The 18296-nt window shown below is 38.3% G+C and overlaps 1 protein-coding gene across 1 annotated transcript in view; it reads right to left on the reverse strand.

The window, feature by feature from the left end:
* Positions 1-1216: 1216 nt before the first annotated feature.
* Positions 1217-18296, reverse strand: part of ZNF510 (zinc finger protein 510) — a 42656-nt gene continuing 25576 nt past the window's right edge. The window contains exons 4-8 of the mRNA XM_042780636.1: positions 13425-13455; positions 11881-12026; positions 11517-11612; positions 11200-11211; positions 1217-2832 (exon numbers count right to left, since the gene is read on the reverse strand). Coding sequence (XP_042636570.1) covers positions 1217-2832; positions 11200-11211; positions 11517-11612; positions 11881-12026; positions 13425-13455 — 1901 coding nt within the window. The remainder of the gene's footprint in view (positions 2833-11199; positions 11212-11516; positions 11613-11880; positions 12027-13424; positions 13456-18296) is intronic.

Here is an 18296-nt window from a genome sequence, read left to right on the forward strand (position 1 = left end):
GTTTGACTTGGGCATACAATTCCAGACAAGCCATCAAAGTTTCATTCTTTTCCTTCCCCCTAAAATTTCCCAGCATAATTGGTGGGTCCCAATGCCCCTTAGTCATCCTTGGAGACAGAGGGGTATCTTTCTTCTTAAGGCATCTAAGTTTTGGATATACAGAGGTATCAGGAAGCATGGAGGGACAGTAGCTTCTTGCCGTTAAGCAAGGCGCAATTAGTTTTGGTTTAGAGCTGCATGGTGGCTGTTGACTATTCAAAAAAAAACACCAAACTTGTTCAGGTCCATCAAAAATCCTTTATCAAGTGGCAATGTCATCATTACTGGTACTATTTAACTACATAGAAAGTATATTTCCTGCATGCATTCTCTGATCTTGGAAGGACCCTTTCACTCAGCAACCCCAATAAGGTTTGTGCCCAACTCAAGCATGGCTCATGAAGCTATTTTATGTCCCCATAGCACAGGGATAGCTAAATTATGGGCAGTAACAAATAGATTTAAGCACATTACAGCTCAATAGAAGGTATTTTTTTGCTCAAAAAATGTTCAACTAGTGCAGCTCTAGAAAAGAATTCTACTCCACATATTTATTCAGAGACCCTGGCTGCTTTCATCTTGTATCGATACATGTCAATAAATGGCACCCAAAATTGTCCTGAAGTCATTGCCATTTTACTCTGACAGAGCCTTGGAAATTTGTGAGGGAAATCTTTATTTGCTAGGCCTGGGTGTAACATACATCACTGGCACCCACATTTCACTAGTCAGTTACACAGTCCTACTTGGATGCAAGAGAAATTTGAACTTTAAACGAGCTATGCGCCTAGAACAAAATGAAATGGCTACTGGTGAACAAATTACTGGCCTATGTGATACATGCAAGTTACTGAATAGTATATCACTTTCTTTGAAGGACTTTCTATAGTAACCTTAAAATAGAACACTGTGATACACTCTTAAGGGTTTCCTTTAGACATAATTCTTTCTACAGTCACTATATTCATAGGGTTTTCTCTATCATGTGAATTTTCTCCCCTACTGGGAGCATACACTTCTAAGACAGTTTCCCTATATTCAGTCCATTCTCCTCTATGTAAGTTCTCTGATGTCAAATGAGGTGGTCTTTTTGTTAAAAGGATTTTCCACATTTATTACAACAAGAGGGTTTTACCCTTCCTTGAATTCCCCGGGACACATTTTGGATTCACTGCTGTTATTTCCCACAGTCATTACATTCATAAGATTTCTCCCCATTGTGAGTTCTCTGATGTATTCTGAGGTTTGACTTCTGCCCAAAAGTTTTCCCACATTTATTACACTGAAAGGGTTTCTCGCCTGTATGAATTCTCTGATGATCACCAAGGATTGCTTTCCGGACAAATTCTTTTCCACAATCATTACATTTAAATGGCTTCTCCCCTGTGTGAATTCTCTGATGTACTCTTAGGGTTGATGTCCGGGCAAAAGTTTTCCCACATTCATTACATTTAAATGGTTTCTCTCCTGTGTGAGTTTTTTGGTGTTGAATCAGATGGTCTTTTCGCCAAAAGGATTTTTCACATTCATTACATTGATAAGATTTCTCCCCACTGTGAGTTCTCTGATGTATTCTGAGGTTTGATTTCTGACCAAATGTTTTCCCACATTCATTACACTGAAAGGACTTCTCCCCTGTGTGAATTCTACGATGATCTCTGAGAGTTGACTTCTGAACAAAAGTTTTCCCACATTCACTACATTCATAGGGTTTCTCCCCCGTGTGAATCCTCTGATGTCCTCGGAGGGTTGACTTCTGGACAAAAGTTTTCCCACATTCATTACACTGATAGGGTTTCTCTGCTGTGTGAATTCTCTGATGTGTACTGAGGTGGGACTTCTGGGAGAAAGTTTTCCCACATTCATTACATTCAAATGGTTTCTCTCCTGTGTGAGTTCTCTGATGTTGAATGAGATGTCCTTTTTGACAGAAGGATTTTCCACATGCATTACATTTATAGGGTTTTACCTCTGAGTGAGTTCTCTGGTGTATTTTGTGGACTGATGTTGGGCAGGAGTTCCCATTTTTATCATATTCAAAGGATTTATCCCCAGTTTGTGTTCTGCCATTATGTACAAATGGATTCTCTCCTGTGACAGTTCTCTGAAGTTGAGTGAAGTGTGAGTTTCTGCTGAAATTATTTCCACTTTCACAGCATTCATTGTATTTCACAGCCATATGAACTTTATGGTATTCCATAACACCTGGCTTCTCACAGAAGGATTTCCCACACTGGCTAAGATTAGAACTTTTCTCCCCTATACCAGTTCTCTTGTGACCAAATATAGTTGTTTCATCACAGTTTATCCTATATTCATCATCTTTATGGGATTTCTTTCCTGTGTGAGAACTCTTACGTATAATACAAGCAGCCTCATCAAAGAAGTTATTTCCAAATTGATTACTTTCAAAAGCTTGCTCCAAAGCCTGAAATTTTTGATGATCAGGAAGATCTTCCTTATCAGTGAGAGCTTTCATGTTTTTATTATATTCATAAAATTTTTCTCTAGTATGAGTTCTCTCAAATTTAATACTGAAAGGCAAATTCTCACATACAACTTTCTGTGCTGAATAGTTTCTATTATTAACAATAAATTCAGAAAGATTTTGCAAATTCATTCCCCATGAGTCACATTTACAAGGCATTTTTGTTGAAGAAATAGGACTCACATGTAGAATAAATGATTTTTCAAAAACTTTCTCTTCCTCTCTAGTCAATGTTTTATTATTGATAAATATTACTTTCTGCAAGTGTTTATCTTTGATCTTCCTGGTCCTCTTCATCCTGTAATCTTCTAAAATAGGAAAAAATGAAAGCATTTTATGAATCTTACATTTCTTATGATTAAGATTTAGAGACATATAGCCCATTTTGTATTTCATTCTTTGGTTCCTAAGAATAAATAATTCACATATATGTGTATGTGGATACATACATACATATAATTTTCCTTTTAAAAAATTAGAGAATTTTATGAGTGGGTAGTTCAGGAAAATCAGAGAATGAGATGGATGAATACAACAAGGACTACAGACTCAAGTAGTAACAAGAAAAAATCAGGAGAAAATTGTATTTGTGGGATAGGTCCAAAGAAGAAAAGGTTTGGTTTAAGGAGGTTACTTACAGTCAGGTACTTATACAATCTAGGTTACACTGGTATAATACTCACTAGCTGACATTCTTCCAATTTTGATATTTTTAATTTTTATTCTACAATTCAATATCATATTTTAAACAGCACCAACTTCCTCCTGATTAAATGAAAGAAAATCCATCCTTGCAACTAAATTAGATTCACTAGTCAATTCTGGCTGTGGTATCTTTGATTTATGTTATCTATCAGAATTGTACAAAAAGTGAACCTGACTACCCCATCCTAACTTTCCACAGTGCAGTCTATCTACTTATCTCCTCAAACCAGTCTTTTCCTTGACACAGAACTAATTATTACTATTTAAGAATCTAAAGGGTCATAAATTACAACATGGTTTTAAAATTTTTAATAATACTCTTTGCATTTCTATTTATCATAAAAATTCACGTGTATACTTGACTGTTAGGAGCTCTGGTGGCATAGTGCCTAAGGCATTTGATTACTAACCAGAAGGCCAGCGGTTCAAACCCACCAGCCACTCCTCAGAAGGAAGGCTGGGCAATCTACTTCCACAATGATACAGCCTCGGAAACCCATGGAAGGGCTGCTATGAGTTGGATCCGACTCGACTGCAGTGAGTTTGGTTGTTTTGGTTTTATACTCGACTGTTACTAACTTGTACTACCCAGATGGAGTGTAAAAAGTCCACCCTACCCTGAAATCCTATTTTCTGATGACATTCTCCATTCTTTCATGTACTTTGCTCACCTTTCTGTTTATTTTTTTAAAATAATACTCACAGTTAAAGTTCTTTTCTGCTAACTTAATATTTGGATCATGTGAAAGTCACCTTCTAATAATTTTTCTTTGATTTTTGCTATATATAAATTTTTTCCCTCCTTCATATTTTGTAATGTTTTACTATGTGCTGGACATCCTGTTAAAAAAACTTTAGAGGCACCTCATCATGTTATAAGTATTTCACCCCAGGGATGGTCCCCATTTCTCTGTTAGGGAGAGGAAGTGAGCAGCTGATCGACCCAAGCCAAGTAAAGAAGAAGATGACTCATGACTAGTTTTTGAGCTTTAGTAAAAGGTTTAAGTCCATACTTAATGTTCCAGAATGGGTGGGCCAATTTTATGACTGATAACCTAGCACATATTGTTTTCCTTAGCTTTGAAAGACTGTGGGAGAATCAACAATGCCTTTCAAAATTCTCATCCCAATCCCCTTCAGGTTCCATATGTACAGAATGTCAACATCTGAAAAACTTCTTAAGTGGGGGAGACGGAGTGTTTGAAGGAGGTTTTCTACTCCAGTAGTTGTTTGTATCCTAAACACAGTAAAGTAACAGGTGATTTTACTCTGCCTTTTAGAAGTTTTCACCCTAGGTTCCCTTTCTCCCATGCAGCCCAAACTAGGCAAACACCCTGTAGAGAAAACCAGCTATGCATCTGCGGTTTCTCACTTTACAATTTGTAATTCTATCTCCACATAATGACTAACAGCACTGCTGGCTTCTCTTTCTCCCAGTATTAGACCTCAGCCTATCCTCAACCCAAGTGTTTAAGTAGCAATGCCCTGGGACAACACTGGTAAGCAACCCTCAGCTCAGCTCCACATATTCCTCTCCTCTCTAGAATTTAATTCATCTAATCCTTGCTGTTTCCACAGTTCTTTCTCATGCCTTTGAAAACAGCACTTAAGAAAAAAATAAAAAAGATCGTTGTTGTGTTATCATGTGCCGTCAAGTTGGCCTCGACTCATAGCAACCCCTCCTTAGGTTTCTGAGGCGTTATCACTAGTAGAAGTAGATTGCCCAGTCTTCCTTCCAAGGAGTGGCTGGTGGGTTTGAACCGCCAGCCTTCTGGTTAGCAGTCAAATGCCTTAGGCACTATGCCACTAGAGCTCCCACTACTACATCCTCCCCAAAAACATATACCATTCATTTTTTAACAAATGTTAACTCATTGTATTTCGGATATTTTGAGACATTATTTTTTTTAACCATTTGCCATCATTGAAAGTAGTATTAATCTTATAACTGATGCCATACCATAGTTAAAGGGCATTTCACTTACAGAATGATTTATCTTATAATTGATATCTTTTTTCATTCTATTTCAAATATTCACATTAAATGTAGAATTTTAGGAGAACTTTATTCTCCTACAGCCTAGACTCTTGGTAGATGCTACTACATCTCTGATTTCCTTTAAGCTCTTCTGGTTCAAACATGTGCACACAAGTTACCTGGAGACCTTTCCCAAACAGAAATTCATTGTCCTCACACCAATCAAGCCTGATCAGTAAGAATTAACAAGGCTGTGACTTGGATATATGTGTATAAGAAAGGGTTCCCTTATTATGATTTCTGAATGAATAAATATGAAGATTTCTCAAATGCCTACTTTGCAGCAAGTTAACAACAAGATTGTGATATATGTATTATATAAATTACCAGATTTTAAGAGAGTAAAACAAAGGACATTTTATTCCGTAGATCATAATCTTTTGAGGAAAGAAACTTCACTTACGAGTTTCTCCAACTCAGCAATATTGACATTTTAAGCTGGATAATTTTTTGTTGTGGGAGGTTTTCTTGTGCACTGTAACAGGTTTAGCAGCATCCCTGGCCTCTACCCACTAGATGCCAGTAGCATCCCTCTCCCAGTTACGGCAATCCAAAATGTCTTTACCCCACTGCCACTGAGTCAACTCCAACTCACTGAAACACTTTAGGGCAGAGTAGAACTGAGGCTGCAAAGATTTACAGAAGTAGACTGCCTCATCTTTCTCCCACAGAGCAGCTGGTGTGTCCATACCACTGACCTTTTGGTTAGCAGCCAAATGTTTTAACCATTATGCCAAAAGAGCTCCTTAAAAATGTCCCTACTATGGTCCCTAGCTGTCCTTCAGGTCTGGAACTGAACCCACTCCCGTGACTTCCAGTCAAATGAGCTGAATATTAGGTAGATGTACTCCTTGGAGAGATCAATCGTGAGAGAAAGAAGGGCTGTGTATGCACAGGGAGACAGCTCAGGGGGCAGGAGTGCATGGAGGGGAGGACACTGGGAAGAGGTAACTATGGGGAGGAAGTGGAAGGGGAGTTGTTGCACTGTCAGAAATTGCAGTCAATGTTATGAGACTGAATTTGCTCTGTAAACTTTCACCTAAATCACAATAAAAACAAACAAACAGAAAAAGGTCTCTAGATTTTAGCAAATGTGTCCTAGGTGGAGGGGGCAAATTCAACCCTGGTTGAGAACCACTGTCCTAACTATATAAACTCCCAAAACAAAATTCACTGCCATCGAGTTGGTCCTGACTCATAGTGACCCCTCCTTAGGTTTCTGAGGCAGTATCACTATGGAAGTAGATTGCCCAATCTTCCTTCTGAGCAGTGACTGGTGGGTTTGAACTGCCAGCCTTCTGGTTAGCAGTCAAATGCCTTAGGCACTATGCCACCAGAGCTCCCTAACTATATGCTACCAAATATTAAAATATTAAAGCATATGATCAAGTCTTAGTTTCTGTGGTAGTTACTAAGCAGGTTAGAAGTTTGGACACAGGAGAGATAAATGTAAAATAACATATTCAAGATTATGTCATTGAGGTGGTAGGAAACTGAGCTTAAAATTTAATGTGTATAATAACAAAATAATGATAGCAAGCTTTTGCAAGATAACAGACACAGTCCTAAATTCTTTTAATTCAATAAAGTATTTGGAGAGGAAAAGAATTCAATGATGAAAGATGTGATGCAAGGAAGAACAGCAGATAGATGGGAGTCAAGACACTCAAACAAACAGAGCTGAGCATGATTATAAGAGATGACAGCACAACTTTACTTTTATTTGCTAGCGCAAGATAAAGTGAATGTTTATGTAAAAAAAAAAAAAAAAAAAAAAAGTGAATCCTAATTAGAAATGATACCAGTCAAGTTAAGAAAGACTATGGGTCTGGTTCTGGGAAATGTCTATGGAAACTGAGAATATGAGGAAATTTAGAAGACAATTTTCTAAATAAAAGCAACAGAATATGTAGGGAGATCATTAAGAGGATGAAAAAGGTGGGGAGAACATTAAGAGAGGATGAAAAAGATGGAAAATTCAAAGGTTTAAAGCAACTCTTATGACTGCAAGTTATAGAAGCAGAACAATGACAGAATAACTAAAGTAGAAGTGGAGAAAGTGAGAATGTTTTATGGTTTATCAAAGATAAATTTAGTTTTGGTTACTACCTTACTGAAAATGAAGTTACTCAATTGTCAAAGAGTATGAAGTCCTGTATGCAGGTAAAATGTAGTATTACACTGCTGGGACATCCACAAAGTAACTATCTGGCCAGTGTGGTGGCCACTGCAATGAATTACTGAACCCAGCAGAGAAGTAGAGTGCCGTGGGAGGGATGGTTGGTGTCAGAATGCATAAAAATGTTGGAGGGTGGTGGCGTATCTGCCCTCAGCCTGACAGGAATCAGCCTTGGGCTGTTGATATTATTCTGGATTCTCCTTTCCTCTTGTTCCTTGTTAGGGGAGGTCAGGGCTGACCCCACGCTGTTTTTGTAGTTGGCATCAGAAGTGGGATTCATAGCAATGGCTCCAGATTCATGGAAGCTTGAGACTTTGTAAGAGAAAGAAGGAAGGAGGATGGTGTGGTAGTTAAGTTTGTGTGTCAGCTTGGCTAGGCCTGGTTGGTGGCTGGGCAGCTGGATGTAGTATTCCCCATGATGAGACTGGTAATCAGTTCCATGGTGGAATCTACTGTGAGCAGCTGAGTGTGAGCCTTAGGGATGTGGTCTGCTTCTTGTATATAAGCAGCAGCCTTGGGGAATGGTCTCCAGCTTATGGCATGCTTGAACCCTGCATATAGGTGTGTCATTCAGCAGCCTGCTGACCTTGGGACTTTCAATGGACTTGAATTAATGGCCTGCCGTGTGGTTTGCTAACATGGGGACTGTGTCTTTTTACTTGTCAACCTTGGGCTTGTCAGCCCAGCAGCCAGCAGCTGAGTGAAGAAAAGTCTCCAGCTTCAGTGGGCTGGGAGCAGGAGGCAGAGCTGAAGCCAAGGTTGAGGGGCTTTCACCCAGCCCCTAGAGCTTGGCACTTTGAACTCAGACTTAAAGCCTCCAAATTATAAGAGAATAAACTTCTGTTTGTTCAAGTATCCCATACGTCATATATTCTTGTCAGAGCACACTAGGTAACCAGAACACATGGTAAGTGAAACTTTTGATTTTTAGTTGCTTACTTGGGTTGTTGTTGCCTGTAATAGCTGAAAGGAATGTAAGAGATATGCTGCAGCTATGGGGAAGGTAGCCACACATGGAATGACTTGGGGCAATAGCCAGGCTGATTGAAAGAGATGACTGATAGTAGGCCAGAGTCTCCTGGTTCCACCAAGCCAGAGACCCAAGGGCATATGCAAATGATAGGAATATATTCAAAGTGTGGAGAAAATGAAATTGGCAAGTTTTTAAAAAGGGTTATGTGTTTATCTGAACATACAATGGATACTGAATATTTCTCTTACTTAGTTTAATGATAGAAAGATTTAGGTATGCATTAACAGAGTATGTAACTCCAAAGTCAGCCAATACTTGACTGGATATGCTAAAAAGGGGAAACAGAATCTGCCCAGAAGAAACACAGGCTTTTCTGGTTCAAGCCTGTAGCCCTGTGTATAGATTATTGGGGGCTTAGGTAAAAAACCTGAGCCCCATCTAGGAAATTTGCATTTGAAAAGATATTCTGACCAACCCAGAATTGCTGTGAGAAGAGATCTGCATTTGACAGAAGACCTGAAGGAAAAAAAGAAAAGACTATTTTGCTTTTTGAATTTTGAGCAAATGGTTTGTCTTTGGAAGCAGGAAAAAGTGATGGCCCATCAGAAGAACCCCTTCCAGGATGGAAGTTAAACAGAGCTGGCGAGTAAACAGCCTGGTATACTTACTTGCTCCTGTCACACCTGGGTCCACTTGATGAATGGAAGTGGGGGTGGTGCAGCAATGAAGAAATGAGCTGAGGTTGGCATCTGTTGACCTAGCCCATGGAGGCGAGGGATAAGAGAGGAAGAGTTGGATGAACTGCAAGGAGTTGTGTGGACTCCTGAGCTTAAAGGTGCTGACCTAGCCCATGTGCGCTAGGGATAAGAGAAAGAGAGAGAAAGGGCTGGCTGGTCTGAAGTACAGGGAGGTGTGTGAACTCCCAAGATTACAGTGGTACCCACTGACCTAGCTTGGATGGATAGGGATGAGCTGACCAGAACCCAATCAAATGAAAAGAAAGATGTTTGACACTGTGAGCTGGTAAAAACTGCTGCAATTTATGACTTGCTCTGGACTGGATTCTCTGCTTAAGGGTGCAGATGCACAAAGTTCCAACCTGAACAAAGATTCTTCAGAGAAAAGAACATGCTTGTCTCAGAGGACTAGTTTGATAGGCATGGGCATTTCAGAAATTGGCTATCTAAAATGGGGAGAGATGAGCATGAAGTGGCTTATATGCTTTCATTGGTGTGCTTACACTTAAAATTACTGGGAAGGGGAAGTTAATCTTTCATGTATGAAAGGGCCAATGTCTAGAAGAGTCAGGGGGTGGCCTGTGGTGCAGTAAATTACTTAATATGGCTCTTCTAGCCACAGTCTTTGTGGCTTCCACCAGATGACTGGGTAGGAATATACAAATGTTAGGTGCTTGTGGCCCAAGGGCATTGGACAGTGCTAATAATGTAAATAAAGTACCCTTGTGGGGGTGGGACCATAGAAAAAAAGTATATAGAATCCTAACATGGGGATTGGTCAATTTTGCCATCCGCTAGGCTTAAATGAACCCTCCCAGAGGCAGAGAAGGAGGATCTCACAACCATCAGGGAAGAAGATCCAGGAGGGAGCATGTCCTTTGGACTCAAGATCCCCACCCTGAACCTCCTCAACCAAAGAGACAGAGAGAGGCACTGCTGAGACAAGTTAGAGGCACTGGAGATGGTGAGAGATGACAAGAGACAAAGGCAGAGAAACTGCAGCAGCAGAACTAAGACTGGCATGACACAAAGAGGTGGGCTTCCCAGTCCATGCAACAACAAAGCTGAGTGCCTCTGGGCAGGAGGCTTGCTGGTTGAGCAAGTGCTTCTCTGGGTACCTATTGGCAGAGCTGAAATAGTGCTGTAACACCTGCTGCAGCAGAGTAGAGGCCAGGCCAAGGGGCCAAGAGCTAAAGAGAGGTGTGCCTATGGGCATGGCTGAAGAGAAGCTGTCCTGATCAAAGAATTGTATCCTGAGTGGTCCTGAACCTGTATTGTAACCTGTTCCAAAAAAACTCAAACTCTCTGCCATCGAGTCGATTCAACTCATAGCGACTCCTTCTTGGGTTTCTTAGGTAGTTTCCCTATGGAAGTAGATTGCCCAATCTTCCTGCCAAGGAAGGAGTGGCTGGTGGGTTTGAACCACCAGTCTTCTGGTTAGCAGTCAAATGGTTTAGGCACTAAGTCACCAGAACCTGTTATTTCCCAAATAAGCCCATAATTGTGAGTATTGTCTGTGAGTTCTATGAGGCCATTAAAACGAATTATCAAACCCAGCAGTGAAGTAGATAGAGTGCTGTGGGAAGGACGGTTGGTGACAGAATTGCTAAAAATGTTGGAAGGTGGCAGCATGTCTGGTATCTGCCTCAGAGGAACCAGCCTTGGGCTGCTGCTGTTGTGGATCCTCTTTCCCCCTTGTGAAGGCAGGGGCATTAGAAGCTGCTTCCCAAGCCATTTTTGCAGTCTCCAGTATTTCACAATCCTACTTCCGTAGTGATACTGCCTCGGAAACCCAAGGAGGGGTCGCTATGAGTCGGGGCCAACTTGACGGCAAATAACAACAACAACAGTATTTCACATCCTAACCAACAATTGACATTGCCAGATCTGTTAATCTTGCCTCCTACCTGTGAAGTGGGATCTTACAATAATTTTATTTTGCATTTCTCTGAAAACTGAGGTTGAATACATTTCCAAAGGTTTACTGATCATTTGGATTTCTTTCAAAGTTCCTATTCAACATCTTTTGCCCTTTTTTGCCTGTTTTCCATACTAACTTGCAAAAGTTCTTTATATTTTCAGGATGTTTATCCTTTCTAGGTTATTTGTACTGGATATATATTACACCACATTGTAGCTTGCCTTTTCAGTCTTTTAATGGTCTTTGATGGACAAAGTTTTAATTTTAATTTAATCAAGTTAATTAATCTTTTACTTTTGATTGCTGGTTTTAGTGTCTTTGGGCCTTTCAGTAAGTCTTGAAAAACAATAAAGTTTACCACTAAGCTAACCTTCAGAAGTCTAACTATCCCCCTACACTGTTGCAGGATTCTGTCTGCCAGTGCTCAGAAACTCACCTGGGTATCTCTGGCTAGAGAATTCCTCCTCTAAGAACCAAGGTTCTTCTCCTTGCTCCAACTTGAAGATCACTTCTGGTTTGAAAATGCAGTAGCCTAAAAACAGAGGATAACTGATGAATGAGGCAAGATAAATGAGCTGTTGGTCATCAAAAGTGTAAGATATACTTTCAGAAGCAGCATCCTGAAGGTGCTTACTTGAACTTCTCACCAGGGCATTGCCTAGTTCTCAAAAGGATTCAGTTACTTTAGTCTCCTGAAGGAAAAGCCTAAAAACATCAAACTAAATATTCATATTTATGGCAATTAAAAGGGAAATGATTTATGTAAAGAGTTACATGGTAAGTTATGGTTATATGCTCACCCACTGAGACAAGGTGGCTGTAGTTCTCCAGCATCACGTCTCTGTACAGGGTCCTCTGAGCAGGGCCCATGTGCTGCCACTCCTCCTGGGTGAGCTCCACAGTCACGTCCTTGAATGACACTGATGCCTGCAAGAGCATATTTCTACTTAATTAGGTGACAGAAAATACTTATGAAAACTATTCTTATCATGTTTTCTGTAAACAAATGATATAAAGAATGCCTATTTTGGACCTAATTTTATTTTACACTATGAAAGTACTCAATCAGTAAAAATGTTTATAACATAATTTGAGTTATATGCATATACTATCAATAAATATATTAGTAAAACTTTTGCTTAAAAAAATTTTTTAGCAAAGATAAAATATGTAAATAAGCTTTCCACAGTTTTCATCCTACACCCCAACAGAGTATCTGTGCATATTTTAGGACACGGGTCAGCAAACTATGACCTGTGGGCAAATCTAGCTTGCTGCTGTTTTTACTAGGACACAGCCACCTCTAGTCATTTATGTATTGTCAATGGCTTTTACACTAAAGCAACAGAGATGAGTATTTCCATCACTCTGTGGATCCTTCAATGATAAATTAACTAACTACTTGACTCTTTATAGAAAAATTTATACTAAATCCTGGACTGAACAATCTAGTTAAAGGAAATATAGTTTTACTGCATATAAACAATTAAAAATAAAACCCACATTTCATACATAAAATATATGTAAATTTTAAGTAAAAGAATGAAAATACTAATCCAAAGAAAGTAACGTGATTATATTACTGCCAAAAAGAACAGATTTTAAGGTAAGAAAGAATTATGAAAGATAGTTTATATAAACGTTCTTTTGAGTAAATTTGTAAGCACATGAAAGCACAATTCAAATACATAAGCAAATATAAGAAATGAGAGACAACTCTACAATTATTGGGATTTTAACACAATTCTCCTGTGGTAACTTATAGGAAAAGCAGATTTAAAAATTAATAGAGATTCAGAACAAATCAGCAAACTTCAGCCAAAAAGGTAAACTCAACCCAACACCTGTTTTTTGTAAATAAAACACTGGAACATAGCATGTTTATCCGTTTATGTATTATCTATGGCTGCTATAGCACTACAACTCCAGGTGCAACAGAGAACATATGACCCACATAGCCTGCAAAGACCGTGATTTAACAGTTATAAAAAAAAAGTCTGCTGACTGCTACTATACAGAAGATTTAAATGATATAATTAAGCAACTTGACTAGCTGACATATATAGGACAACCAGTGGATAATATAAATTGTTTTTTGGTACTTTGAACATTAAAAAAAAAAGAGTAAGTCTTGCTAAATTAGAAAAAATTAAAATCATATGTGGTTTTGGGTTTTAGTTCAGTGATGTTGAGAGTGGAAAAGAACAACATTAACGCTGTTACAACATGAAAAAGGCTGGGCAAACTGAAAATCAATGAATGCCTTTTCTTGAATCCATCAGAGAACTGACATTGCACAGTAAACAACCAACATGAAATGTTCAGGACCTGTTCCTTTGCTTACCTGGAGCAGACACCACTGAACTTGATATAAGCTGATAGGTACATAAACTTAGAAAAATTTTAACAAATTGCTAATGGCCAACTGTGGGCCATTGTGAGTGAGAAGTCCCTGGGAGGCTGCCCACATAGGATTTCCACCCTCCTATGGGATTTTCCACCAGGAACCCTGGATGTCACAGAAGGAACTGGGGACATTCTAGAGAAAGATCTCTCTGTCCCCTCACAGTGCTGGCTGGGGCAGGGGAAGAACAGTCACTGCCTAAATCCACCCAGATTCCCATTGCCTTTCTCCACCATGGAACAAAATAATTAAGCTGTAAGGTTTGGAAAGTTCTTGAAACACATAAACTGAGGGCATTTGTGGAATGCTACCACAGCAGTGGGAGGGAAAAAGTAGCACTATCCAAAGTTGCCCAGAACCAACTCCCTTATTTCTAAGTCACAAAACCCTGGGACCCAAGGCACAGTGCCTACCCAAGGTTGAGGCTGCATCAGATGATCAGGCCCATTCCCAGAGAACTGTCATTATCTGACCTGTCTGCTAGTTCCGTTGAAAGATTCCCCTCACAGGTCTTTATCTGACCTGACTTGGTGCTCAATCCACTGTAAAAAGAATTTTTTTCAGAAGGTGCTAGTCAAAAGAAAAAATTGGCAATTTTGAACATCATGGCTGCCTGAGGCAGTTGAGAAAACCTAAGGCAAACAATAAACTAACCAAAAAGCTTAAAAGGACAATACTGAGAATGAGAAGCCCAGAGAGGTTTTGAAAAGCTTAGATATATTCCTGGGATTCTAGAAGGCTGTGGACATGCCCAGAACTGTATGCATGCTCAGGAAAGAACTGAGAAGGCCCTAAACTATCACCTCTTACTAACCTTACAACTCCATGTAAGAATAAGAAGAAAGTGAAGGCTAACACAGAGTTGTAAACTCCCAGAATGACGACTGGAGGAGTGCCCCAACACCAACAGAACCTTTTGGCACAAACTAGGAGATTTATTGGTTACGGGCACTTAAGGAAATCTCTGTCTACTTATTGGCTGTTCACTAATCTAAGCAAACATCTATACCCACACATGACGAAGAGTAAAGATGCTACAGAATTAGTTCAAGACAGTGACTAAACAAATAACAAGAAGGACTCTTGCAGAGAGGGAGAGATTCTGATTTCCAGAGTTTTATTTAAAATGTCCATTTTTTAACAAAAAAATATGAGACATGCAAACAAACAAGAAAGTATGGGCCATACACATGAAAAAAAGAAATTATTTATGAAACTGTCCCTGAAGAAGGTCAGGCAAAGACTTTAAATCAGGTATTTTAAATATGTTCAAATAACTAAAGGAAACTATATCTAAAGAACTGAAGGAAAGTATAACAATGTCTTATCAAATAAAAAATACCAATAAAGAGAAAAATTCTGAAACTAGAACCAATCAAAAATTCAAGAGTAGAAAATGACAATAATAAAAATGAAAAATTAATTAATGGGAATCAATATCAGATATGAGCAGGCAGCAGAAAGAATCAGCACACTTGACTATAAATTCATTGAGATTAACCAATCCGAGGAACAGAAAGAAAAAAAGAATGAAGAAAAATGAACAAAGCCTCAAGTGCAGGAATGTACACATCATGGGAGTCCTAAAAGGAGAAGAAAGAAAGAATATTTGAACAAATAATGGCTGACACTTCCCAAATACAATGAAAAACAATTTACACATCTAAGAATATCAATGAACTCGCAGTAGTATAACCTCAAAGACTTAGACACCTCATAATCATACTGTTGAAATCAAGACAAAAGATGAATCTTGAAAGCAGCTAAAGAGAAGTTACTTGTTATTTACAAAGGATCTTAAATAAGAGTAACAGCTTATTTCTCATCAAAAACCATGGAAGCAGTAGACAGTGGGTTGACATATTCAAACTGAAAGAAAAAGCCTATCAACTACGATTTCAATATCCAGCAAAGATATCTTCATAAATGACAATGAAATTAAGACATTTCCAGATAAGGAAAAACTGACACAATCTGTCTCTAGCATCCTTGACCTACTAGAAACATTAAGGGAATCCTTCAGGCTGAAATGAAGAGGCATTAGACAACAACTGAAATTCACAGGAAGAAATAAAGAACATTATATAAGTGAAAGCAACTACACATGTAACCACAGAAGTACTGTTGATGTGAATCTTAAAAAAAAAACTGAGGTATGACATATCTGAAATGGGTGACTTCAGACCTAAATTAAAACTCCATTTTGAATTTAACTCAGATTTTCATTTATACTTTTCTAAAAGAACCATTCACAGCCTTTTTGTTACAGTTTTACTGTTTGAAAAACAAGAAGGCAGAAGTCAGGATTTCTAACTGGTAAAAGAGTTACTCAGTGTCTGTTAAGAATGTTTGTGAAGATGGTCCCAGAGAAGGCACTCTGGTCAGCAGGGGGATGAGAACTATAACTGATAATGTTAAATGAAGTTAGACCTTGCAGCTAAGATAAATATATTATCAAGTCTTACTTCCAAAATAAAATATTACTCACTGGGACATTCTACTGTGTTCCTATTAACTCAAACAAACAAACAAAAACACCTTACTGCCGTCGAGTCAATTCCAACTCATAGTGACCTCCACGGGTTCTCATGGCTGTAAATCTTTACAGAAGCAGACTGCCCCATCCTTCTTCTGTGGAGTGGCTGGTGGGTTTGAATCACTGAGTTTTGGTTAGCACCCAAATGCCTTAATCACAATACCACCAGAGCTCCTATTCAAACCAAAAAAAAGAAACTCATTGCCATCAAGTTGGATCCGACTCACAGAGACCCCTCCTTGGGTTTCCAAGGCAGTATCACTACAGAAGTAGACTGCCCAATCTTCCTTCCGAGGAGTGGCTGGTGGGTTTGAACTGCCAGCCTTCTGGTTAGCAGTCAAATACCTTAGGCACTATCTACCAGAGCACCTGTAACTAAAGTAGAAACTAAATTTGAGGAGATAAAGAGACAGACTCTGGAAGTGACAGAAAATTAGCCCCTAACAGAATGTTCTGTTAAACTCTCAGAATGTAACAACCTCAGAAAGCAACAAATGAGCTTATTGATATAGTTTAAGCTTACAGTTCAGTAAGTCCTTTGTAACTTTTGTGCAGCTGCTTCTCTCTCCTATGTGCCTGCTAGCACAAATCTTCTGTTGTTATACCTTTTAAAATCCTTACTGTTCTCCATACGATTTGGAGCATTGCAACATATTGTATGGATATCTATAAATGTCTCCCCATATCAAAATGATTTTATTCCTTCGATAAAAACTTTCTTTTAATTTCTAGCATAGTTTCAGTCTAGTGTTTCCCACTAAGAAATTATGTTAACTCTTTTTTTCTCCAATATGATTTCAAGACCACCGCATAAAGTAATAACTATGAATCTCTGTGTTTAGGCATACAACATATAAAAAATGTACTTTGGGTGACAATAATTGCAAAAAGGAAAGGCAGAATAGAGATACGCAGGAGAAAAGTTTTAGTATACCATTGAAAGTAAATTGGTATTAATCTGAATGATACTGTTATGGTTAAGATGTTAACTGTAATCCCCAAGGAAACCACTAAGAAAATAACTGGAAAAAATAGCAAATGACATGACAAGGGAATTAAAATGGTACCCTATAAGGTACTGATATAACACAAAAGACACAAATGGAGCAACTTAAGAATAATACAGACAAAGAGACACAATACATATAGGAAACAAAGCCAAAACAGAAGACATAAATGCAACCTTATCAATAAATACATTAACTGTCACTGTGTAACACTCCAACTGAAAGGCACATATTGGCAGAACAAATAAAAAAATGATTCTAGTGTATGCTCTCTGCAACCAACCTATTTTACATTCAAAGACACAAATAAGTTGAAAGTAAAAGTAAAAGAATGACAAAAAAGCTGGAGTGGCTAGACTAATATCAGACAAAATCGATTTTAAGACAAAAATTGTTACAAGAGATGAAGGAATTTTATAAAGATAAATATATATATAATTTTATAAATTTTATAAAGATAAAAGATATATTAAGAGGATAAAACAATTATAAACATACATGTACCTAGCAACAGAGCTATAATATATATGAAGCAAATACTGACAGAATTGAAAAGAGAAATAGAAAATTCAACAATAATAGTTGGAGATTTCAATATCTCCACTTTCATAAAAAAATGGATAGAACTAGACAGAAGGTCAACATGGGAAGAGAACATTTGAACAACACTATATACAAACTAAAGAAAACACAGTAATACATAGAACACACTGGCATTTGACTGCAAACAGAAGGCTGGTGGTTCAAACCCATCAGCCACTCCTTGGAAGGAAGACTGGGCAATCTACTTCCATAGAGATACTGCCTTGGAAACCCAAGGAGGGGTCACTATGAGTTGGAACTGACTTGATGGCAAAGAGTTTTTTTTTTTTTTTTTTAAAGCCCCAAACAATGCATATGTCACACTCTTCAGGACAGGCTATGTATTAGACTAAAAAATAATTATGAATAAATTTTAAAAGCCTAAAATCATACAAAGTATCCTTTTAATTACAATGAAATGAAACTTGAAGTCAACAAGAAACCTGGGAAATTCACAAATATGTAGAAATGAAACAACACACTCTAAAACAACAGAAGAGTCACAGAAGAAATACAAGTGAAATTAGAAAATAAGATGAATGAAATCACAACATATCAAAACTTATGGGCTGCAGAAGATGGCGGATTAGGCAGAAGGATTGCACAGACCCTCTTCAACAAAGAAAAGGGAAACCAATTAACACAGACACAGAAGATAATCTTGGACCCCTGAGCCTTGAAGGAAAG

Source organism: Orycteropus afer, unplaced genomic scaffold, assembly GCF_000298275.1.
Source record: "Orycteropus afer afer isolate SDZICR_OR568_19922 unplaced genomic scaffold, OryAfe1.0 scaffold00005, whole genome shotgun sequence".
NCBI lineage: Eukaryota > Metazoa > Chordata > Mammalia > Tubulidentata > Orycteropodidae > Orycteropus > Orycteropus afer.